At 41.3% G+C, this 25,510-nt stretch overlaps 1 protein-coding gene across 3 annotated transcripts in view; it reads left to right on the top strand.

Moving 5' to 3' along the window:
• The window catches only part of kcnk3a (potassium channel, subfamily K, member 3a), a 76,163-nt gene extending 51,107 nt beyond the window's left edge, over window positions 1-25,056 (top strand). Inside the window, exons 2-4 of one of the 3 annotated variants that reach the window (XM_055635822.1) lie at window positions 17,764-18,331; window positions 19,793-19,898; window positions 24,170-25,056. In XM_055635822.1, the coding sequence (XP_055491797.1) occupies window positions 17,764-18,331; window positions 19,793-19,799 (575 nt within the window). In that variant the 3' untranslated portion in view covers window positions 19,800-19,898; window positions 24,170-25,056. Of the gene's footprint in view, window positions 1-17,763; window positions 19,899-24,169 lie in introns of all 3 variants that reach the window. The other 2 variants (XM_055635820.1, XM_055635821.1) reach the window with 2 other exon arrangements.
• The last annotated feature ends 454 nt before the right edge of the window (window positions 25,057-25,510 follow it).

The raw sequence follows: 25,510 nt of genomic DNA, 5'->3' as shown, positions 1-25,510 counted from the left end.
AACACACTTGAGCATGTTAATCTCTCCATGTTCATTAACCTGTCCTTGCCTGTCCTTCCTTTCAGAACCACTAACTTCCCATCAGTCTCTATGCTTGCTGATCTGCTGCTCTGATTCCCACCCCACCTCCACCCAAGTTTAAACCTGCCTGAGTAGCACTAGGAAACCTCCCTTTGATGATATTGGTCCTCCTCCAGTCCTGGTGCAACCGTTTCTCTTGTACAGATCCCATCTGACTGGAGGAGAGCCTGTTGATCCCTATATTTGAAGCACCCTCCTGCACCAGCTCCTTAGCCATATATTGAACTGCACTGTCTTTCTAAGTCTTTCCTTACTCGCTGTTGGCAGGGGTAGTAATCCTAAAATAGCAACCTGTTTTTTTTTTTTAACCTATTACCTAACTCTAAATTCCCTTTGCAGGACCTCATCTCCCTTCCTACTGATATCATTAATATCAATATGAACCTCAACCTTTGGCTGTTCACGCTCTCCTCTCAGAATGCGGGGTGCACAGTGGCGCAGTGGTAGAGTTGCCGCTTCACAGACCAGAGATTAGGATTTAATCCTGACTACAGGACCTGTCTGTATGGAGTTTGTACATATGTTTTCGCTGTGACCATGTGGCATTTCTCCAGGTGCTGTGGTTTCCACCCATATTCAAAAGAGAATAAGGCTTGTAGGTTAATTGGTTTATGTAAATTATCCCTAGTGTGTAGGATAGAACTAGTGTACGAGTGATCATTGGTCGGCGTGGACTTGGTGGGCAGAGGGCCTGTTTCCACGCGGCATTCTGAAATAAACTGAAACTAAAGAATGTCCTGTACCTGCTCGAAGACATCCTTGACCCTGGATTAGGGGAGCAACACATCATCCTGTAGTTTTCCTTGCATAGAAACATGGAATGGAATGGAATGGAATACTTTATTGTCACATGTGACACGGCACAGTGAAATTCTTTGCATGCATACCTAACGTATACAAATAGCAGTCAACTATGGGTCTTCTCCTTTGACAAAGTTACAAAGTATGCCTGCTTCTCCTTTGTTCCTCCCCCCTCCCCACACAGCGGTTCCCCCACGCCCGGTCCCCATTGTCCATTGTCCGTTCCCCTCCCCCACAGCGGTTCCCCCATGCTAGGTCCTCCATTGTTCTTCCCCTCCCCCCTCACGGCGGTTCCCCCACACAGCCGCCCTACAACCTTGACTATAGTGTGCGTGATCACTATTACTCGCCTAGACTTAGCGGTACTGTGCTGTTTAACAGAGCCTTATGTGGTGCTACTGTTCTGGCTGTTCCCACTCTTTTCCCCTGAGAGGCCATCACACCCAACAGTACAGAAAATGGTATGCTTATGTGAGGGGGAGATAGTCACAGGAGACTCTTACACTACCCGCGTCCCTCCTGGTGGTCAGCCATCATCACATGAGCCTTTGATGTGGTCATCTTTCTGAAACGATGGTGTCTAATCCCCACTGCCACCTGCACACTCCTCAGCATGTCCAACGTTGCTCCAACAAATCCATGCAGTCTAAGAGGAGCTGCAGCTGGACGCACTTCCTGTAGACACTAGTATCAGAGACACATGACTGCTCCCTGATTTACCACATCTGACAGAAGGAGCATATCACTCCACAGACTGTCATAACCGCCCCCTTAATACACATTTAAAAACTTCATCTTTAGATAACTCTTCCCCTTTGTAATAGAACTGGCCATTCTTACCTGGTTTCAATTTGGCTCAGTTCGTCTTTAAGTTTAGAGATACAGTGTGGAAACAAGCCGGTTGGCCTATCGAGTCCACTCCGACCAACGGTCACCCATTATCCCAGTTTTGCATCCTACACAGTCAGGGGAATTTATGGAAGCCAATCCCACAACCCTGCATGTCTGAAATGTGAGAGGAAACCGGAGCACCCGGAGAAAACCCACACTGGTCACAGGGAGAACGTACAAACTCTGTACAATCTTCCATTAGTGTTGTTTGGCCTGCTCAATCTCCTACAGCCTTGCTATTAGCAACATGTTACACAGAAAAATAAGCACAAGCTTGTCTTACTTGCTGTTCCTAAGCTACATTAACTCATTTGGACTAAACCTATCAGAAATATTTTCTTTACTCTACCCATCCCTCCCCCACCTTTTCAGCTACTGAAAACAAATGTGTTTTTTCTCCCTTTCTCAGCTTGGATGAAAAGTCTCTGACATGGTTAAGTGTTTCTCTTTCCACAGATGTTGCCTGATATGCTGAATCATTCTGGGTTATTTTATTTTATTAAAGGCAAAGCTGGTGCTGCCTGGTGAACTGCCATCTACCTTGCAGAATGCGAATGGCAGATCTCTGAACTCTTCCTCATACTTCTCGATCGCACCACTAAATATCACACTGCTGGTCTCATTCACTCTTAACATCTTCCCTCCAAAGCCTCCAAGGTCAAAACCACACGCAGCTTAGTTCCACATCTTCCCCTCCACCACTGAGGAAGAGGGTAAAAGTCCACAATAGCCATTGTATGTCCCAAGCAATGTACTCAACACGATTGCTAAATATCTTAATCCCTCCAACCCTCACCAAAACAAGTACTTGAAGACTCATTATGCGCAGTGTCGTGAATCTGGTACTGGAAGACATTGGATAGGTTTTTTGACATACACGGATGTGATGGGTGCAATGAAATTTAAGTAGTTCTATGACACAAGGGCACATGAGTCTATTCTACTGGGAGTCTCGGATCAAGATCGGTCATTGGCAGAAAGGCTTAATCCTATGTATAGCTACCTCTTGACAATGGGACATCTCCCCCAGTTCAAACCCAGATCTCCAGAGCCTCCATGTTGTGACTTTCTGTATTCACAGGACTGAATGTTCCTTTATCCCTTCAGAATCCAGTGTCAAGGTTATTGGTAGCATGTTTTATTTTTATAATGTCGCATCGTAGAAGCTTGGAGCAATCGAGTGAGTTGCTGAATCATTTTAGAGGACAGTTTGGATTCAATCACATTGCCATAGCTCTGGAATCACACAAAGGCCAGTCTGCGTAGCTGTGACAGGTTCCATTATTTAAAAAGAATTACTGAACCAGATTGTTTTTTGTTTATCACAAGCATTACTGATGCAAGCTTTTTATTCCAAATCATTAACTGAACAAATTTCCCATCTGTCATGGTCAGATTTGAACCATATCACCAATCATGACTCTAAACCCATGGATTACCATTCCAGTAACCTAATTACTATGTTGCTGTACATTTGCTTTCAATATTTAACTGTCTTCATCCATTAATATCATTTCAGTTTATCTGCTCAGCATTGTGCTTCCTTTTATTTATTCTTTAATGTGTATAATATGTGAAATATATGACAATGCTGGCCTGGTGCGAAATATATGACAATGCTGTCCTGGTATTTTATGGAAAAAAATGCAATCCTACACATCTGTTTACCTTCTGCACAGAATCTCAGATATTTATATAATCCTGAGGAAGACTTCCTCAAATTTCAGTGAATTGTTTTGAGACTTTGTAGGTAATATTGTGCCATTAAAAAAAACAGTTCTTTAATATAAAAGGCTGAAGTTTATTACTGGGTAGTCTGGTGAAGCCTTAATCACATCCTGCCATAAAGCACTGGGGTTATGTCAGCATCAGTTCTGTTCCATTTCCTTGGCAACTACATAATGGTTCAAAGTAGAGAAATCAAATACACACAATAAGTTAAAATACATCATATATTATAGAGAATAGCAAATTGTCTGTAGATGGCTTTGGGAACAATTTATCTCACAGTATCTGTTGGATAATGTAAAGCCACAAAACATTTACAGTCTGTTGATGACATCATCAGAACCATCTAATTGAATTACTGCTGCCTTCCAACTTACTGCCAGCTGTCTATTCTATAAATAATGTAACACTTGAAGGGGAATTGGCAGTATATGTATTCATCATGCACATATTCTCTATTTTAACATGTAAAGATGCTGGTAAATTATTTTAGCCAGAAAATTGTTGATCATGTATTTCAATACTACCATGTTTGCCAATTTAAATTCACAGGATATTAGTGGAGCCACTGATTTATTTTATTATTAGATTCCCTTTACCTTTGCTTAGCAACAGTAACTGTATTAACAAATTATGGTTCAACGTAGAACAATGTCCCAAGGCACTTCGCAGAAACATAATATGACAGAAATTGACATGGAGTGCAGAAGGGGATGTCAGGGATGATTAGAAGCTTTGCTAACACAAGAGAGTGTTTAGAGGAAAGTCAAAGAACAGAAAGAGACAGAATGGATTATGGAGAGAGTTGCAGGATTTAAGGTTTAGAGATAATTGCCACTGCTGTTAGGATGAAGGGAATGAGAGCCAACAGAAAACAAAGATGAAGGAACCAACAGTTTTCAAACAGCTATAAGGCAAAAAAAGGTTATAGGGATAGGGCAGATTATACAATGGTAAGAATTTAGTATTTGAGGCACTGATGCAGTGAGCAAATGTGAACCAACTAGAGATGAGAGATGAACTACTTGCGTTAGCATAATATACGGCAACAGAATTTTGAAGAATTAGAAAATGAATGTACTCGAATTTAAGTTTGTCTGCTAATGTCAGGATACGTTAATCACATAAGAATACACACACAAGCATGAACATTTTCAATGTTTGAAAACAATGGCAGGGAATGTGTGAGGCCCTAGATCTGCTGCTTCCTCCATTAGCCAGTATTTGGAGCAATGCTTATGGTTAATAGAGGGTTGGAGAATAGAAAATCAGTCCGAATATTGGAATAGTTGAATTAAGAAATGATGTAGGCATGTACGAAAAGGATTTAGCAGAAGATGGGCTGAGATAAGGTAGAAGCATGTTACATTACATAGGTGGAAATTACTGTTCTTTGTAATGGAACAGACATGGGATCAAATGAGATTCAAGGTTACAAATAATATTGACATCCTCTCCTCCCTCCAGGTGCTGCTTGACCAATTGAGTTCCTCTAGCAGATAGTTTGTGGCATCTGCAGTCTTGTGCATTTTCTTCAAAATAATATTTTGAAAGAATGACATTTCTTATGGAATGGGGTGAATTGGTATTGTGGACATTGGGTTCATGATGGGTGTCAAGGACTATGTAGAATAGAATAGAATAGAATAGTTTCTTTATTGTCATTGTAACATGGGCCATGTACAACAAAATTTAAAATGTCAGCCAGTCAGTGCAGCATTCAAACATTTCTAAAGCTAACGAAACATCCACGGTAAAATAATAAAGATAAGCAAATAAATAAAAATCACAGACAAAGCACGCATACACACCCAACCCTCCATCCTTCTGTCGATTTCACCGTTACCACAGTCCCTTAGTCTGTATCGCCCCTGCGTTCCTTGGCGGCCACATTTAGTGCTTTTATAGCAGTGGGGTAAAAACTGTTTTGTAGTCTATTTGTCCTTGTCCTTGTGGATCTGTACCGTCTGCCTGACGGCAACAGTTCAAACAGGGAGTGTCCGGGGTGGGAGATGTCCTTTATTATATTCTATGTCTTTGTTTACTAAAGTTTAACAAATAAATAACAACTCATCAACTAGTGGGAACACATAAAGTCAGTGAGAGGATTATGAGAAGGACACCAGGGAGGAACTGGGTGTTATCATTGTACAATAGTACATGACCCCTTGTCTTTGGCAACAAATGGCATCCAAGGAATCATTAGGATGCAATACTAATCCTGCTCAGTACAAAATAAACCACAGTTTTGATTACTTATGGGCCTGTCCCACTTAGGCGATTTTTCAGCAGACTGCCGGCGACTGTCAAGTTAACCATATAACCATATAATATAAGTTGCCGGCAGTCGCCTGAAAAACCAGGAACTGGAATGGCGACTGTCAGAGTAGAACACCCACACACAAACACATCACAAAGGCGGGGGCCAGGGCAAGCGAGGGGAGCGCTGTTTGAAATTCACATGATGCAAAGCCAAGGTGATACAGACACATACCGCGATGAACACGAGGGTTGGTGCTGTAATTAAGACAGCTAGCACAGTGTACGGTAAGTCCTTTAAAAGAGGGGGGGAGGGGAGAAGAAGGGAGAAGGAATGGAGACAACTTTTAAGAAGCCAGCCAACTTTTAATAAGCCAGAGATACATGGCTGTGAAGTTCGGCGGACATTTAACATTACCAGTTGGTTATCCTTGGTTCTGAAAACTACTGCTTACGTTTTTTTCCCCAATGAGCCAATGAAATTCACTGGTCAGCACCGACTACAACCTACGAGAACCTAAGAGAACCTTCAACTTCCTGGCAACCCACTAGGACCACCTGGCGACCCACCTACGGCACGAGAATTCTCGCTACTCTCTATGGCGGCTTCATTCTGGTTGCCGCTAATTTTTCAACATGTTGAAAAATTCTCGGCAACCATAATGAGGCCGTGACTAGTTCCCAGAATGTGGGAACTCCTCACGACCATGAAGGTGACTCCCTGGCAATCATCCACAAACATTTGGCGACCATGTGGCGACTGCATAGTCTCCTGCAGTTGCCTAAAACATCGCCTAAGTGGGATAGGCCCATTAGTGTGTGTTCTTAGCCTCTTTAAGTGTCACTTACGAACATACTAACCATGCCTTGTAAACTCTCATCCAAATCATTGGTGTAAAGGGACTTAGTCTGACACACTGTAACCTTTCCTAGAGTCTTTATTATAGCACATGGCACACACGTCCTAGCACTGGCTGCACCAAGCCTTCAGGCGTACCAGGACAAAATGGGAGGAGGAGAGGGGAGGAGATCATAGTTATACTGATATGAGAGGGAGTGTTAATGGTGATGAGGTAGCTACATTATAGGTTGCATGCATAAACCATCTACAATTGGCATAGACCAAAGTCTTCTTCACCGCCCTACTATTCAGTGAATGATATACCTGTACTCCTAGATCCCTGTACTCTATCATTAATTGCGAAGGTCCTGCCCTGGTTATACATCCCAAAGTGCAACATCTGACCCTTGTCAGAATTAAACTATTAGCGATTTCTCACACACGTGCCCAGCTGATAAAGATCCTTCTGTAAAGATTGATAACCATCTTCACTGTCTACGATATAATCTATTTTAGTGTCATTTGCAAATTTACTAACCCTGCCCTCTACATTCTCATCCATATCGTTGATGTAAATGACAAACAGCAGTGGGGCCCTGCACCGATCCTAAGGGGCCTGACCCACTTGGCCGTTATTTACGCGACAGGCCGGAAGTGACTGATGCGTGACAGTCGCGCGCGTCATCATGCATCCGCACAGCCGTCTGGAGCGTGTGACGTAATTTGAAGATAAACACACAATGTAGGAGTAACTCTGCGGGACCGGCAGCATCTCTGGAGAGAAGGAATGGATGATGTTTCGGGTCGAGACTCTTCTCCAGTCTGACCCGAAACGTCACCTATTGCTTCTCTCCAGAGATGCTGCCTATACCGCTGAGTTACTCCTGCATTTTGTGTCTATCTCCAATCGTCTTGGCCCCGCTCTGGAAGTAGGAGTGGGGGCGGATCCGGACCCGCAATGGCCGTGAGCCCCAGGCCGAGCTCAGCAATCGCTTGCCTGCTTCTGCTACTGTAGGAGGTGAGACGTTGCGCCGTGCCAGGGTGTCCCAGTTGGCCGTCATTTACGCGACAGGCCGGTGGCGCGCGAAGATTTTGTGCAGAATGAAATCCTGGAACGTTGCGCGATACCGCGCGCAACTCTACACTCATCCACGCCACTCCATGCACCCGTCCAGCGCTACCCACACGCTACCAGGTCGCGTAAGTAGCGCGCAAATGACGGCCAAGTAGGACAGGCCCTTAAGGCAGCATCGATCCCTGAGGCACACCGCTAATCTCAGGGCTCCAATTTCTCTCATCGTCCATAGTTCCTTAATGCTACCTGCCTTGCCCTTCACCTGGGTGGCATGGTGGTGCAGCGGTAGAGGTGTTGCCTTACAGCGCCAGAGACCCGGGTTAGATCCAGACTATAGGTGCTGTCTGTGCTGAGTTTGTACTTTTTCGCTGGAGGAGGCCCAGGACAGAAAAGTGTGAGAATGGGAAATGGAGCTAAAATGGTTAGCAACCATTATGTCGACGATTATGTACCAATTTGTGCTAATCCCATTTGCTAGACTTCTAGGCACTCAAATCATTGAGTTAACGGGCCTGCAGCTTTCAACAACTTGCAAACACGAGTGCTTGTCTGTAATTTCACCACCTTCTTCCCTGATTTTTCTGATTACAGTATCTGTCTATCATTACAAAGATTACAAAGTCTGAGAAGTATTCATTATGAGACTTTAAGTTACGTCCTCCGGATCCATACACAATTGTTCTTTTTCCTTAATAGGCCCTACTCTTTCTCCGAGAACCTTCATGACAATCTTTGCACTCTTAATTTTATTTTAAGTAAAGTTCTTCACATATGATACAAATGCAATGATGGTGTGTACACGACTTTTAGATAGGCATATGGATATGCAGGGAGTGGAGGGATTCTGAGCATTGTAGGCAGATGAGATTAGTTTATCTTGGCATCATGCTTGGCACACATATTGTGGCTGAAGGGCCTGTTCATGTGCTGTACTTTTCTGTGTATAATTATACATAAGTATCAGGCCAACACTTTTTTAGTCACCTATTCCTGTCTTATGGTTCCGTATTTAATTCTATCCAGCCCTTAATATCCCTTGAATTCCAGTTCTTAAAGGGCCTATCCCACTGTACGAGGTAATTCAAGAGTTCTCCCGAGTTTCCCCTGATTCGAACTCGGAGAATTACGGTAATAACCGGTCGTAGGTACTCGGGGCTCTCGTGGACATTTTTGCAACATGTTGAAAAAACCTCACGAGCTTACCGCGTTTCCCAAGTACCTGCCGATAACGTTACGAGCCGCTAAGAGACGTCTGAGCTCCGACGTACCCACTACGTACATTCTACGTACTTACCACGAGTTTGATTTTTTTTAAACTCGGGAGAATTCTTGGGTAAACTCGTACAGTGGGACAGGCCCTTTAGATTTATTGCCCTTATTTTCAATCTTAAGTGAACACATTGGCCTTGAACTCCCACGGTTTCACCTTTCAATTGTATTGTATTGTATTTTAATGACCACACAGCCAGGCTGGTGGAATTTGTTATCAGTACAGCTCAGTACAGGTTCCAACATTTCATCAACATTAAACATATAACATAGATATACATACAGACACATTACATAATACACAAGGGCCATGCTTATTCATATTCCTCACCGTACAGAGTTTAAAATGTTAATTGCAGTGGGAATGAAACTGTTTTTGAAGCGGTTTGTTTTGGAGGCAATTGTCCTGTAACGCCTCCCAGAGGGCAGTAGCTGAAAGGCATAGTGTGCAGGGTGAGTAGGATCAGAGATGATCTTGCGGGCTCTGTGTAGTGTCCGTTTGTGATAAAGTGATTCAAGGGATGGTAGGGGTAAGCCAATAATTTTTGATGCTCTGTTGATGATGCGCTGTAATTTCTTCCGGGAGAGTGAGTCGAGACTGCCGAACCAGACTGTGATGGATGAAGTGAGGATGCTTTCGATGATGGCTGTATAGAAGCGGAGCATGAGATGAGACCTTACTCTGAACTTCCTGAGCTGTCGGAGATGGAAAAGTCTTTGCTGGGCTTTTCCATAGATGTGGTCTGCGTTTGTCCTCCATTTGAGGTTGTTGCTGATGTGGGTTCCAAGGAGTTTGAATGTGTCAGTGATGGAGATGGATTCACCTTTAATGAGCACAAGAGTTTTGGGGGATGGCTGGCATCTTGGGTCGATGATGAGTTCTTGTGTTTTTGATGAATTGAGTAAGAGATCATGGTCTGTGCACCAGGTCACTGCTTGGTTGACCTGTGCACGGTACTCAGTTTCTTGGTTGTTGGTGATGAATCCTATGATGGTTGAGTCATCCGCATACTTGTACAGGTTGACGGAGCTGTGGTGGGATGTGAGCTGGTTTGTGTAAAGGGAGAATAGCCAGGGTGAGAGAACACAGCCTTGGGGTGTGCCTGTACTGAGGAACAGAGGGGAGGATGTGTTATTGTTGATCCTCAGCCTCTGTTGCCTGTTCCAGAGAAAGCTGTGAATCCAGTGACAGATGCACGGGTCAATGTTCATGTCCAGTCATTTATTGAACAGTTTGGCTGGGTTTATTGTATTGAATGCAGAGCTGAAATCCATGAACAGGATGCGGGCATATGTGTTTGCGGACTCCAGGTGGTTCAGAATATGATGAGTTGCTAAGTTGACGGTGTCCTCAACTGACCTGTTGGCTCTGTATGCAAATTTGGTATGGGTCCATGAGTGAGATGGTGACAGTTTTCAGGTGATTGAGTATGATGCGCTCAAAATGATTTCATGACTGCCGATGTCAAGGCAATGGGTCTGTAGTCATTGAGGCAGGAGATGGTCTTGGTCTTGGGAACCAGGATGATAATGGATTCTTTGAAGCAATTGGGTACTGAGCTTTGACAGAGGGAGGTGTTGAAGATGCTGGTAAAAACCCCAGCCAGTTCCGCAGCGCAGTGGTGCAGAACGGAGGAGCTGATGTTATCTGGGCCGGGGGCTTTATTCCTCTTAAGTCCCCTGAAGATGCTCCTCCACCTCCTCCTCGATGATGCGTATGATGATGGTGATGTTTGGTGAAGATGGGGGGGGGGGTACAGGGGGGGGAGCTGGGTGGAATGGGAGCTGGGGTGTAAAGGGGGGGGGGGGGGGGAGGGGGGGGTGGGGGTGCCTGTATGGGGAACAGTGTGGTTGGGCCTGGGAGAAATGCTGTGAATCCAGTGACAGATGCACGGGTCAATGTTCATGTCCAGGAACAGTTTGTCCGGGTTTATTGTCATGAAGGGGGGAGGGGGGGGTCGGGCGTATGTGTTTTGGGACTCCAACCGGTGGGAATGCGATAGGGGGGACCTGGGCTCTGGGGGCAAATTGGGGGAGTGGGGTGGTGACAGTTTTCAGGTGATTGGGGGATGCCGCACAAATGATTTCATGACTGCCGATGGGGGGGGGGGGGGGGCAGGGGATGGGGGGGGGGTCCGGGATGATAATGGGATTCTTTGAAGCAATTGGGTACTGAGCTTTGACAGGGGAGGTGTTGAAGATGTTGGTAAAAACCCCAGCCAGTTTCGCAGCACAGTGGTGAGAACGGGGGGCTGGGGGTTTATCTGGGGGGGGGGTCTTAAGGTGGTGGTGGTGGAGCCGGTGCCTGCTCAAACCTCCCATAGAAAAAGTTGAGTGTATCAGGAAGCTGATTGTCGCTGTCAGGTGTGGGGGTGGGTTTCTTTTTGTAGTTCGTCATGTTTTGGAGTTTTTTCCAGATGAAACGTATGTCACTAGTAGTGATTTGTTCTTCTAGTTTAGTGGCATAGTTAGATTTGGCTCTTCTTATAGCAGATCTCAGTTTGTACTTGGCAGCCATATATTGTTCTCATATGACTTCTCATATCCAAATAACTGCTCTTGACCTATAAAGGCTATTTTGTGGTATTTATATTGCCCTTCCACCAGGTCAGGACCTTAATTCCCAGATCAATGTTATCTTTTTCTATATATATATAAAAACGTGCAGTAACATCGCAGTCGCTCTCTCCAAACTGATTTCTTCACCAATGCACCAGTCACTTGCTTGGCTGCATTTGCTAAGATTCAGAACAATAGTTCAGGTGTCAGGCTATCTTAGTGTTGGTTCAGAATACCCTCCTGGATGCATTCTGATAATTACATCTCCTCTACACTTTTCACACTAAGGCGATCCAAGGTAATGTTGGGGAATTTAATATCCCCTACTATTATCAACTTCTTACTCCAACGCATCACAGGGATTTGCCAACAAATTTGCTTCTCTGTTTCCTTCTGATTGTTGTGAGGCTTTAGTAAACCCACAGCAAGATAATCATTTTATTTGTTTCTAAACTATACTCATTTTGCATTTCTCTGAAGAGCCTTCAAATTATCTTCCCTCAGGACTGCAGGAATGGTCTCGTTAATCACTTTTGTCAGCTAGTCCTTTGAATGGCCCCCTTTCATATCTGAATATTCTATATTCTGGAAGGTTGAGTGCCCCATCCTCTGGAACTCTCTGCCACAGAAGGTAGTTGAGGCCAGTTAATTGGCTATATTTAAGAGGGAGTTAGATGTGGCCCTTGTGGCTAAAGGGATCAGGGGGTATGGAGAGAAGGTAGGTACAGGATACTGAGTTGGATGATCAGCCATGATCATATTGAATGGCGGAGCAGGTTCGAAGGGTCGAATGGCCTATTCCTGCACCTATTTTCTATGTTTCTATCCTGTCCTCTCAACTACGTCTGTGATAATTATAGTGTATACATGCGTTAATTAAGGGCCTCAGTTGATCTGCCTTACTTGCATTACAGCAGATGAAATTTAACCTTGTATTCTTCCAACATTCTTTCTAATGCCTTCATACATCTTGCATGCTGGGCTGACAAATTTTTTTCTATAGTTGATTGCACCTCTTCCCCAAAAATGTACATCCACTCTATGGTCAAAATTAATTGAAACTTGTCACAAAGGCCCCTCCAAGAATGTGTAGGAAAGAACTGCAGATGCTGATTTAAATCGAAGATAGACACAAAATGCTGGAGTAACTCAGTGGGACAGGCAGCATCTCTGGAGAGAAGGAATGGATGATGTTTGGGGTCAACACCCTTCAGTCTGAATGTTGTGTGTCCCGCTGAGTTACTCTAGCATTTTGTGTCTATCTCCCTTCAAGAATGTTCTCCCATTCCAGTTCAAGCGCAACTCACCAGAGGTTCCATCTTCACTAAAAACAGTCCTAGTGAAACTCTCCCTCCTTCAAGAACTCTTGGGCCACACATTCATCTGATCTGTTCTTTATTTTTCTAAACTCATAAACACGAGGTACCAGACTAATCCACAAACTATAACTTAGGATGCGATTTAACTCCCCAAATTCTTGCTGCAGGACATTACCACCATCTTTCTTGGTACCAAGGTGAACTGCAACTTTTGACTGTTTGCCTCCTCCTTTGGAATAATCAGCAACTATTTTGTGATGGTGTTGACTTTGTCCTTACAAACAACTCCTTGGCAACTTCCTCTCAGGAAGTGGCAACTTCCTGTGTGTAGTCTTGGATGGTTTCTATGGCCACTTACAACAGCAACATATCAACCAATGAGAAATGCAATCCAGGCTCCTCTGACCTGTCTCCCATCAACACAGCATCCATCCATTCATTTGAATTGCAACATTTTCGCATAACTGGAAGAATAATACTTGTATTGATATAGATCTTCTTAAGCGTTGGCTCACCTGCTGGGCTACACACTGACATCTACGAAAGGCATCAGTATGGTGTTGTACAGGATCTCTGATCAAGAAGGCTCATCAGCGTCTCTTCTTCCTGAGGAGACTGAAGAAGGTCCATCTGTCTCCTCAGATCCTGGTGAACTTCTACCGCTGCACCATCGAGAGCATCCTTACCAACTGCATCACAGTATGGTATGGCAACTGCTCTGTCTCCGACCGGAAGGCATTGCAGAGGGTGGTGAAAATTGCCCAACGCATCACCGGTTCCACGCTCCCCTCCATTGAGTCTGTCCAAAGCAAGCGCTGTCTGCGGAGGGCGCTCAGCATCGCCAAGGACTGCTCTCACCCCAACCATGGACTGTTTACCCTCCTACCATCCGGGAGGCGCTACAGGTCTCTCCGTTGCCGAACCAGCAGGTCGAGGAACAGCTTCTTTCCGGCGGCTGTCACTCTACTCAACAACGTACCTCGGTGACTGCCAATCACCACCCCCCACCCCCCCCCCTCTGGACACTTATTATTTTTTTATTCAAATCGTTTGCTATGTCGCTCTTCATGGGAGATGCTAAATGCATTTCGTTGTCTCTGTACTGTACACTGACAATGACAATTAAAATTGAATCTGAATCTGAATCTGAGGAACACTAATCAACCATAGTAGGTTGGCCCTTGCAATTGAAGTTCTCAATCTGCAAACATTGTGAGGGTGACCCACAGAGCTATCTTAAAGGTATCAAAATGCACGGCGCAATTTCTAGTAGTTGAGCAACTGTGGAAAGGTTTGAACCTGTGTCATCAGATAATTAATCCATCTTGCTGAATTATTATCCAGTAACATAACCATGCTATTCGCCAATAGCATAAGATTTTAATTGTGTGCTTGGCATCGTATTATTTATCAGGAAATATATATTTACATGTACTGCTTAAATTGTACTTCCTCAAGAATAAACCAAAAATTGATTTCTGTGATGAATTCCACTGTGGGGAATAGATGATCAGGTTCAATCTAGACTCTTCCAACAATGTGGCTTGACACAGCAAAGAACAATTCTAATATTTGAGTTTTGGCAGCACAGTGTCTTAGTGTCATGTTCCTTTCAGCACCTAATAGAAATCTTAGGAGCATGGAAAGTATGAAACTCCATTTCAGAATCAGAACCAGAATCACACTTTATTCGCCAAGTATGTTTTATAACATACGAGGAATTTCATTGGCCAGGTCAGTCTTACAATTAAAAGCAACAAATCACTCAAAAACACATTTTAACATGAACATCCACCACAGTGACTCCTACACAGTCCTCACTGTGATGGAAGGCGAAATAAAGTTTGGCCTTCCTTATGTTCTTCCTCGGTCGGGGGCCTTGAGCCCTCCGTTGATGGGATGGTCTTGACTCCCGTAGCCGGCGGCGTTCGGGCCCTCCGCATCGAGGCGATCAGTTCCTGCATCAGGGGAATGTCAGCTCCCCCATGTCGGGCGATCGAACCTCGGGTCGGGGCTGGTCGAGCCTTCCGCGGCGTAGGAGCTCCCGACTAGCCTCTCCCGAGACTGCGAGCCCTTGTTGGTAAGTCCACGGTGGTCGCGGTGGGAGCGATCCCATGCAAGCAATCCGCTCCGATGTTAAGTCCGCGCCCCGCGGTGGGGCTCACGACAGTCCGAGGCGGCTCCCTGCTCCATCGATGGTAGGCCGCAGAGCCCGGAGAATGTGATCCGAAAATTGATCACATCTCCGGGGAGGTAAGAACTTGAAAAATGTTTCCCCCGATCGCTTCCCCCCTCCCCCCCACATAAAACAAACCTAAGAACATTAAAACCAACTTTAAACAAACTAAAAAATAACAAAGAGAAAGAAAAAACGAACAGACTGCCGGCAGGGCTGCCATCTCCCCTGGTGGTCTTCCCTAAGCCACTTTCATATAATTTAAAGAACAAGAAAAAGTAAGTTGACATTATATTAACAGTAAATTAACATTTTTCAGTGCAGAAATAAATCTAATGGTCTTTTAAATCAATTATTTTTACTATTCCAAAGGTCACCTTTCTGAGCTATTACACAATACAATTTCCTCTCACACAAATACAATACTTTACGGTAAATAAGATTGATCTGATTAACAACTCTTCTGTTGATGCTCTTTCTTCCCCTTTGCTTTCTATTTTTTTTTAATTTGACTATTATATGAAAACATATTACTAGGGTCAGCAATGTTGCCCTCAGGTTTTGGCCATTAAAGTTGTTAATCAATATCAATAAAAAAGCCTATCAGAAGAGTGGAAATAAATTAGACGGCAACATTTAATCCTAAAACAAGAGAACGTCTAAGGAGCCTCTGATTGGAGAGTTCTTCAGAGATTAGTGGTCCGACTAACTGTAATCTTTTCAATAAGTTCAACAAATGGAAAATAATAGCAAGACCACTGTGACCTTTCAAGCTGTGTCCCATTTCAGCAGAATTTCCTTCTACAAACTGTGAGTCAGAAAATCACCCCACTGACATCAAACAGCTTAAGCAAACCGTACCGCTTCCATTAAACAGCTTTGTCATAGTATGGAATCATGCAGCATGGAAACGTTTTATCCACCTACCTGTCATACCTGTCTTGTTTCTTTTCCTGACCAGAATCTCAATATCTTGCATCCTTGCTGTTTTTCCCCATTGTGCCATTTTGCGTGTGGGCAATATGTTTGATCGAGATCTTTAATCTCTGTAGAGAATCAGATTTTGCTGGATGATTTACCAGAATTAAATGATTTCAACCAACTACAGATGAGGCATTTTACCAGGATATAGGAACAGGAAGATAAGAAAGTTCAAAACAGATGGAAGGAAAGGAGGTAGAAAGGGTTGATGATTATGATAATAAGGATGATAAACAGTCAATCAACCTGATATCCCATTGTATCACTTCAAAAGTGAAGGATGAGTAAAAGTTCAAATGGCATAGAGAAGGAGGTTATAGAGGCTACCGGGGCTGCAGTCTAGCGTGAGGTGCACAGAATCTAGTGGGAGAAATTGCCAATGGAGCAGTGAATTAATCTTGAATGATCCATGCAGGATCTGGTGAGGTCCACAATAGGGGAGGCTAATGGGGATGCACAACAAGATGGTTACTGCATTTTCCAGCCTGCCCTGCCAAATGCAAGAGTTGAATCATTAATTTCAGTACCAGTACTTGTAAACTGCACCCTGTGAAATCAATTTCCTCCTTTTACTGCCTGTTAGAGAACTTACTGACGGAAGTCTTGTCTCATGGAATTCCCCATGTATTTTCCAGTGTTTCTTCGGAAAAAAAATCCAGCTATGTTTTTAATGGCCAGAGCAGCTGGTAGTTCCAAACAAACTGCTGGCAAACAGCAGCTCGAGGATCAACTTAATAAACTCTCAAATTAATATTTGCTTCTTTTATTACATGGACCCTGATGGAACTGGGTAGATAGTTTAAAAAAAACTTTTCCCATGACAGACCAGAGCATAGATCTTAATTGAGGAGTAAGTTATTTAGAGGAGCTCTGAGGTAGAAACTTTTCACCAAGAGAGTGGTTGCAGTCTGGAATGCACTGCCCAAAGGATGACGGAGGCAGTACACTCTCAACATTCAAGAAACTCAGCATGTCAGGTAGCATTTCTGGAGAACATGGATATGTGCATTTCAGGTCGGGACCTTATTTCAGAAAACACACTTAAGCCTGAACCCAAAGCATCACCTATCCAGATTCTCAAGAGACGCTGTCTGACCCGCTGTGTTATTTCCGCACAGTGTCTTTTTTTTGTAACATAGCATCTGCAGTTCCTTGTGTCTCCGTAGACAGATACTTGATGGTTAGTATGAACAAGATGGGCCATAGGTTATGTTTCTACTTTGTATGACTCTGAGAATAATTTATTTTTTAATCTCTTACCTTACTGGAGATTAATGAGATTTGCACTTCAGGTTGTCATATGGATAGATTTGCATATTACTGATCACTCTTCAAAGTTATCGCCTTGGGAAAAAACATATCTGCAGTGTATTGATATTGTTTTACATAATTATCACAACGCTGTCTTTAAATATGAATGTTTCTACCTCTGAATCAAGGTAAATAAAGTTAAATTTAAATATGTTCATCTATTGATGTACTTAAATAGTTCAAGGGCAATTCTTCGAAGTCATATTCTATGTGATCAACAATTTTCTGTTTTCAATTGGCAGCAATTAGTTCATATGCAGTGGTCCCCTGTTTTATACTCCAAATTGATTGTTCAATAAAATTCTAATAGAAATGTCATATTTAATATTCTTGAAAATAACTATGTGATAAAAATGCAATTGGGTGCCTCAGTGCCAAGATTCCCGACTAATGCAATAGAAGTATTTACTATTGATAATAAATCCCAAAAGGATAACAACTGGAAGTTGATGATGTACTTTCTCTTTGGCAGGATATGGCCACGCTGCGCCGAGCACAGATGGAGGAAAGATTTTCTGCATGTTTTACGCCTTGCTCGGGATTCCACTCACCCTGGTCATGTTTCAGAGCATGGGAGAGAGAATCAATACATTTGTCAAATATCTCCTACACAGAATCAAGAAGTGCCTGAGAATGAAACATACAGAAGTCTCCATGGCAAACATGGTCATCATTGGCTTTTTTTCCTGCATTAGCACCCTATGCATCGGGGCTGCTGCATTCTCATATTATGAGGATTGGACCTTTTTCCATGCATATTACTATTGCTTCATCACACTCACCACCATTGGTTTTGGGGACTATGTGGCCCTGCAGAAACACGATGCTCTTCAAAATGATCCCCACTATGTGGCGTTTAGCTTTGTCTACATTTTGACGGGCCTGACAGTTATTGGAGCTTTCCTCAATCTGGTGGTTCTGAGGTTCATGACGATGAACTCTGAAGATGAAAAACGGGATGCAGAACAGAAAGCATTGCTCAGAAGAAATGGACAAACTACCATCCGCACAACAGAAACCTCTGGCAACTTCCGGAACATGTACGCAGAAGTTCTTCATTTTCACTCCATGTGTTCATGTCTCTGGTATAAGAGTCGGGAAAAATTGCATTATTCAATACCAATGATCATTCCCAGAGACATATCAACGTCTGACACTTGCATCGAACAGAGCGATGCATCTCCAAATAGGCTTCCAGAGGCCTTTACCAATGGGTGTGTGTGTAATCTCCACAGGTCCACCATTAGCTCAGTGTCTACGGGACTTCATAGTTTGTCTGCCCTCAAAGGATTTACAAAAAGAAGAAGTTCTGTGTAATAAGGATTCAGTAGATTAATTCTAATGTTAATTAATGGCATTTGAACGATTAACAGTATTTTGGAGTTGATAGGTGAATCGGACCATATTAATATATTGAAAATCAACATCAAATATATTGTAAATCTGTTCAAAAAAATTACTGAAAACACTCAGCAGGTCAGGTAGCATTTTTGGAAAGAGAAACAGTCATTATTTCAGGTCAATTGAAACATGGATTCAATTTTGTTTTCCACACACAGTATGTTACTTGACCTGCTGAGTGTTTCTGGTGATTTCTGGGTTAATATATCATCAGGCAAAAATATCACTTAGTCAAAAATGTGTTGTAAGAAAGTTATGGGAAAGAATTTAGACAAACCACTCAACACACTAATATGAACAGGGGCAGAGCCAGGTTTAAACAATGCACTTGCCCCCAGAAGTGATGCTAGAATTAAATATCACTTAGGATAAACATGGGACGCACAGTCATATATATTTATAAGTATCCTGATGGGATGAATAACTACCTATAATGCACTGGTGTAATGGTTTCACATTGCTCGAGGTGTTACTTATATTGAGGAATGTTTGCATGCAGTTTGGGATCTGCAAATGTGTCAGCACTGCAGTGGGTGTCACAATCATTGCTCATCACACCAGAGAGTGTGGGCTTGGAGTGAAACTGACATTGAAAAGAAAAGGAGTGGCTGGAGTTGGAATTGAAGGATGGAATCAAGAATGTGAAGCCATCAGTTTGATGCAGAGCTCACCCCCAATGGCTATGATGGAATGAACTAGAAATCTGACACGGAGCATCATAATTTGCTAAGTGGTCTACCGAATTTCCAAAATACTTGACAAAAAGCTGCACTACTGTAGTAGATGAGATAGATGTGTAAGGTTTGATTAGTAAGGGAGTCAGGGGTTATGGGGAGAAGGCAGGACAATGGAAGTAAGAGGGAACAATGGGTCAGCCATGATTGAATGGTGTAATAGACGATGGGCCGAAAGGCCTAATTCTGCTCTTAGAACTTAACATGATATACCAGAGACAGGTGTGCAGGTTGAAAAATCAAGGGTCTCGACCCAAAACATCACCCATACCTTCTCTCTAGAGATGCTGCCTGTCCCGCTGAGTTACTCCAGCATTTTGTGTCTACCAATAATATATTTAAATTTGAGTTTTCCACCTCTTTCAGGAAATGATTTGGGGTTTTGAATGCTTCATGCCTTCACCCACCATTTCCTGAAGTCAAGTGATGAATAATGCGGTAGCCCTCCAGGAGGCCATCGCAATTACCTGAGGTAAGCTGCAAGAACAAAACAACCGAATCTCCAATTACAATTCAATGGCAATTCAGAACAGGTCATCTGCTCTCTTGAAATGAGAGCAGTAGCTCATCTTCTTCAAAAAGTTCACAATGTGGAACAAGGTATCTTTCCCACTGGATCAGTAAGGGCCAGATAAAAAGCCACCGAATTTGGTCCCAACTTCTAGTAGTAGTCAATTCTGCAGGTCCTAGATCTGCAAGTACACATCCAAGTACTTTTAAAATGTGAAGGTACACAAAAATGCTGAAGAAACTCAGTGGAGCATCTATGGAGCAAAAGAAATAGGTGACGTTTCGGGCCAAAACCCTTCTTCAGACTGGGTTACTCCAGCATTTTATGTTTACCAATAATATATTTAAATTTGAGTTTTCCACCTCTTTCAGGAAATGACTTGGGGTTTTGAATGCTTCATGTTACTCCAGCAGTCTGAAGAAGGTTTCCAGCCCGAAACGTCACCTATTTCCTTCGCTCCATAGATGCTGCTGCACCTGCTGAGATTCTCCAGCATTTTTGTGTACCTTCGATTTTCCAGCATCTGCAGTTCCTTCTTGAACACTTTTAAAATGTGGACTTGTGCTTCTGTGCCTTTATGCTGTATCCCAGACATCTATTTATCGGGAGGAAATATTTATTTTTTAAACTCTCCTTTAAACATTCTACCTATTACTTAATCACTCTATTTCATCTTTTTTTAACCATTAATTTACTTTACCAGCACCTCCCCTAATTTAATACGTCAATTAATTCTCCTCTCCGTTACCTCTCTTCCACTGAAATAACTCCATCTTATCCAGATTTTAATTTTCCAGTCCGGTCAGTTTCCTTGCAAATCTCCCCAACACTCTCTCCAGTGCAACAAAATCCTCCCTGTGGCATGGTGAGAATAACTGTATGCAGTATTTCCAGTTGCAGTCCAACACCATTCGGTATGGTTGCAGTATAAACTCCCTGCTCTTACATTCTATGCCTCAGCTAATAAAACAAAGCATCATGAATGCATTTTTAACCACTTAATCTAACTGCTCTGCCACCCCTGTGGATATCTACGATTCCTCTGTTCCTCCGCAAATATAATGATTCTGCCTTTCCCATTGCCAACACTCGAAGAAGAGACACCAATGTCTGTACATCTAGCACCCAGATAAACAAGTGTAGGGTCTAGCTTTTTTTTTTAGACAAATATTGAACTGTTACATTACCTGAATACCTATTGGAAATATTAACTAATTTAATAATGATACTTTGTCTTTTTATAATGTGCACTGCATTGGAAACAATTGGGGACCAGTTGGAAATAGGAAACAAGATTATACAGCCTGCCACATACATAATAAATGTTTTTCTTGCCAAGTTGTGGCTTTCCTCTCAAATATTCACTCAAAATGATAACATTGCTGGCAGATTGGTTTAGCCCAATTCAAATCAAAATGAATTACTTTCACTCTTGTACATGATTGAGCACTCCAAGAATAATTTTCCACTATTTTCTGACTGATGCAGCATCCCGGAGCAAATCAGATAAACTCATTCATTTATTAAATCTTCCACTAGGCTTTTTGTTTTAAAATTCTCTTTAAAGGTCTCTTCCATCTGTGGTGCTCATTTCTTAACTACTTGCCGCCAACAGAATATGTAGATTAAATATAAATGGGCGAGATCCATTGTATCAAATAAAATTGCATCTTACATGCTGTCTGACTGCATTGTCAGGTTGAAAGGAATAAAACTGTTCAAAAACTAAAAACTGCAGATAATGAAATCCCATTACCTGTAAAGGTATAAGGCTAATTGCTATTGGTGGATGTGTTTTAACTTGCTCAGCACTTTTTTCATTTTATTTTAGATTCCAGATTTTAATTTCATAATAATTTAAAAGTAGTTGATGTAAAGGCATTTGCCATATTATACCATAGTACATCAGGCCAATGACAGCCAGATGCACACCAGCAACTCCATATACTAAAGGCCACAACATTTAGTCTCATTTACTAACTCCATCACAGTACAAGGTCAAAAAAAAGTATTTTCAGTTACTAAAGATAATCAAGTGGAATACTATTTTGTTAAATTGGATGGAACTACTGTAAATAAAAACATATAACATTGATCTGAAATTAAATTTATGGCGACAAGATTTAGAGCAGTATTAATCATACTAGCATTAATCATACTTGCTAATTGTTTTAAAAATGGTGAAACTGCATTTATCAAAGTGTGGTATCTAACTGATATATATTTAGAAAATTGAGTTGATGGTTCAAATTTTCATTATGAAATGCCCCATTGTATTTTGATTTATTATCCAGTAGATCAAGCTACAGAAACTAAATCTCCTGAAATTTGCACACTCTTGATTTGCATTCGATCCTGCAATTTTTTATAATTCTCAGAAATCTATGGGTAAATTACGACCTTGTCCGATCATGTAATGTGTTATAATGCGTCAGCACACTGATGATAACATATCATTCCCACCATAAACCTGCGAATTAAACAGTGATGAGACATATGCCAAGCAATGCCCTGAAATACAGTCACTGCTCCGAAATGCAAAGTCGTCTTCTGTAACTTACTATTTTTTTACCTTTCTGTCTCTTTACCACAGAAATCTTATATCTAATAATTAAGGCTCTGTAGGTTCTCCAGTCAAACAGCACAACGTCCTTTCACATCAACATAATTCAGAAAGAACTACAAAAGTATAGAAGTATAAATATCCCTCAATGGTTTAAGGCTTTTATGTGAATGATTAGTGATTGACCTAAATCTAATTCAGGATCCCATACTTGCATGTTCTCCATTGCATACAGGGCCATTGACTTAATCTCTGACCTTAAATCTCTATATTAGATTTTATTCCCCCAAGGAAATGTTGTCTGCTTTAAATTGCAATTGTTATTGCATGATTTATCGTGAAAAAATATATATAGGTATACTCTATATGGAGTGATAATGGCAAAAATATTTTATTATTTCAGTTCAAATAAATTAATTTTTTATCCCTTAGCAAATTAAGGTGGTTATGGATATCTGCAATCTAATTTTCCCAATGTATTTTATTTTACTACACCCTATTTATTTCAACCCCCAACTGTTCAAAGTACTTAGCAGAACTGTGGATTACATTTCCGTTTATGCTTAAAGTGATTATAGTCCTGAATATTTTGATACAATGTGATCTCAAGAGTCAATTAATTACTATAACCAAAGAGCATTGTTTGCTAAATTATTATTAAGCATGACTGCTGCTTTAATGCTTAATGTTAATGAATAGTTTGAATTTATTAACTCTAAAATGTAGATCATGCACTCCTGTTCTCTAAGGCTATTGTATGTGACATAATATTTTGATAAGGGATCTTGATAAAATATGATCTTCTTAACTCAATACTGCTTGGCTTCCAAGGTGCATGCAAGCATCAGCTCAAGTTCTTTCATTCTTACTGGGTCACATTAAACAATGGATTGTAATTTTTTTTTTACTTTAAAATTGCATATAGGAGTTTCCTTTTCAAAATTCAATGCAACATTAAGAAATAAAATATTCTTGCAGCTGCCCAGAAAAAAATGCTTTCAATCCGTAGGACTAAAACTGGACTGATACTAGTATTGATACTGGTTTAATATTGTCACATGTACCAAGATGCAGTGAAAAACTTTGTTTGGCATGCAATCGATGCAAATTATATCATGCACAAGTACATCAGATAGTGCAAAGGAAAAGGTAACAGGGTACAGAATAGAGTATTACAGCTACAGAGAAAATGCAGGTAAAAATAGTGCAAGAGCTGCAAGGAGGTAGATTGGAAGATCGGGAATTCATCCCTTGCATATGAGAGGTCATTCCAGAATCTAATAACAGCAGGAAAGATGCTGCTCTTGAGTTTGGTGGTGCGTGCTTTTAAGCTTATATATCTTCTTCCTAACAGGAGAGAGGTTGGATGTTCTTCGATAATGTTGGCTTCTTTCCCAAAACAGCATGGTATAGATTGAGTTGATGGGGGAGGGGGTTGGAGATCAGTTTGTGCGGTGTGTAGCATTCACTATGCATTTACATGCTTCTGTATAACAAACTTAACAATGAAGCATGTATGAAGTGAAATGCGAGTGTCATTGTCACATTTATTTTTCTGATTAAACCATAAAATGTATGTTGCAGAAAAATGCATATGTCAGAAATTTAATTTTGTATTAAAAATTTGCATGATAATAATGAACCAATTATATTGTGCAATTTATTATAGAGACCAGACTGATGATTCACCTGTCTTTTAGCTGGTATAACTCAGCAAATGAAGACGTCAAGATGTGTTGACTAGGACAGTTGAATAGAAATACATATATTCCATTTCAAGCTACCTGCTGGACACCTGCTGTAAATCTCAGATGTAGATATTATTAAAATATATAAAGTATTGTGAATAACTTTATAGTTTAATAATCACCACTCAGAGTATATTGAGTTTTAAATATGGTTACATGCCAATTGTCATGTCTTCTGTGTCTGACTTTGTTTTTTATATTTGTATGTATTATTTAAATTATCTTTTAAATTGCCTGTTAATTTATATCAACATTAATTAATGAACTAATCATGCATTTGGTATTTTACGCTCTTTGTAATGCTGAGCTAAGCAGATTTATAACTTCCTTAAAACATCAGAAAGCATAAGATGGAACGATATATGGATCATGTATTTTTGAAAAAGTGTAAGAATGTGTCTAGGATTCAAACTATCAGGATGGTTATTATATCAATGGTTATTATAGAGTTATATTCAATTTAATATCTAAATAATTATAAGATGAATGAAAATTGTATTTATTTGGAATCAATTTGAACTTCTTTCCCAGTTGCCTTTCCTCAGGCATACAGTACATGCATACTTCAGTCCAGCTGTTTGTGTTTAGAAATTCAAAGCAGAGATTTTATTTTAAATTTAACCAAGCACACAGGTGACAAGGAAGACAAGATAGCAATCAATAATAATTATATTGAGTTTCAAGCCCAGAACATTGAAGCACGAAGAAAGGACTAAATATAAGGAGAAAGGCAATGCAAGAGAAAATAGTTTAACTATAATGTATGTTACACGTAATTGCTCAACATATATCCAAAAAAACAAAATAACCATCCATCACCTTCCTGAGCTTGTGTAGGTAACACGTGGATTTCTGAGATAATCTTTTGAACGTAGCCTACGGCTAATCTGTGTTGCCAGGGACGTTCTGATCCCTGACAGGATAAATCTGGCAGAAGACTACACTTAATTTTAATATTTCAAATATCATGAACAGTGGGCTCCTAAAGTTGCACTCTAGTTTGGAAAGAGATGCACATGAATGGATACAAAAAACTCCCTTTAAAGTGAATGATTAAACTATACTTGTGGACTGAAGACTTGACCCAACTGATATCCCATAATCATTAGAGGCATCTCACTCCCTCCAAACCTCCTTAGACTAACATTGGCTTACCACTAATTAACTAATTCAATTGTGCCTCACAAATATTATAAAAGAATGCTGATTGACAGCATGTCATATTTTAATGTGTTCAGAGAATAAGGAATAAGCCATTTAAA

This window comes from Leucoraja erinacea, chromosome 5 (assembly GCF_028641065.1).
Source record: "Leucoraja erinacea ecotype New England chromosome 5, Leri_hhj_1, whole genome shotgun sequence".
In the NCBI taxonomy this organism is placed as follows: domain Eukaryota; kingdom Metazoa; phylum Chordata; class Chondrichthyes; order Rajiformes; family Rajidae; genus Leucoraja; species Leucoraja erinaceus.
This window is presented reverse-complemented; position numbering and strand designations above follow the sequence as displayed.